The sequence below is a fragment of the Triticum dicoccoides genome, chromosome 4A, assembly GCF_002162155.2.
Source record: "Triticum dicoccoides isolate Atlit2015 ecotype Zavitan chromosome 4A, WEW_v2.0, whole genome shotgun sequence".
Classification (NCBI taxonomy): Eukaryota; Viridiplantae; Streptophyta; class Magnoliopsida; order Poales; family Poaceae; genus Triticum; species Triticum dicoccoides.
Window position 1 is genome coordinate 542,347,088 of NC_041386.1, and position 917 is coordinate 542,348,004.

The 917-nt window shown below is 55.6% G+C and overlaps 1 protein-coding gene across 4 annotated transcripts in view; it reads right to left on the bottom strand.

Annotated features, from left to right (window-relative positions):
• LOC119286642 (probable acylpyruvase FAHD2, mitochondrial) overlaps nt 1-541 on the bottom strand; it is a 4,740-nt gene extending 4,199 nt beyond the window's left edge. For all 4 annotated transcript variants that reach the window (XM_037566057.1, XM_037566060.1, XM_037566059.1 and 1 more), the window contains exons 1-2: nt 398-541; nt 110-284 (exon numbers count right to left, since the gene is read on the bottom strand). In XM_037566057.1, the coding sequence (XP_037421954.1) occupies nt 110-284; nt 398-505 (283 nt within the window). In that variant the 5' untranslated portion in view covers nt 506-541. The remainder of the gene's footprint in view (nt 1-109; nt 285-397) is intronic.
• Between the last annotated feature and the right edge of the window lie 376 nt (nt 542-917).

Consider the following 917-nt stretch of genomic DNA (forward strand, 5'->3'; position numbering starts at 1 on the left):
CAGACCCCTAATGGGCACCATTCTTCAGATAACTTGTTGCAATACAGCACAATTCTTAATAGGGGTTATCGCGCAGGGATGGCATCTCATAACCACGGCTCTTAGTTACCTCCGACGAAATCCATGGCGGAGGCCTCGGGGACATCGCGCGCGCGCCGGGAGATGACGACGGCGAGCTCGACCTCGTGGTGCAGCGACTCGAGCGGCTCGGGCACCTCGATGGGGCCGGCCGTCGGGCCGGCGTGGAGGAATGACGACGTGGGCTTCAGGAACAGGACGGGTTCCTGCAAGCAGAGCAGCAAGGCCGCCGATGCCGCGACCGGATCAGAGACCGCGCAGGAAGAAGGGCGCCCCGTGTGTTGGGATGGGAGAGGGCCAGGGTCAGAGGGGCGTGGACCTTGAGGACAGGGTTGCCGAGATCCTTGGCATGGGAGATGTAGTTGCGCCCGGCCCCGACGATCTTCGTGCTCGCCGCAAGAAGCCTCTGCGCCGCCGCTGCTGCCATGGCCGAGAGAGTTGCAAACAGGGGACGATTATTTTTTCGGAGTTGGGAGAAACGAATGATTTTTATGGACGACCCGGCCCGGCCCGGCCCGGGCCAACAGTATAGAGGCATCACATAGGCCATTTTTAGAGGACCGGCCTGGCACGCCAGATAAAAGAGCCGACCCGGCAAGGCATGGCTGCCGGCCCACGTAGGTTTACAGCCTTTTGGGCTGTTTCGGCCTTTCGGGCCTTTAGCTTTGCATATAAAATTTCAAAAAAGAAAGTTAAAACTACAGGAAAATGTAAAAATGGAGAAAGAAAATACAGAAAATTGTAAAAGAGGCAAAGTGTCATATGGATAAATTTTGAGCTTTGTTAGTAGATGTCTCATTAAAACCTTCTAGGTAAACCCGGGTAAGGAAAAGGAGTGC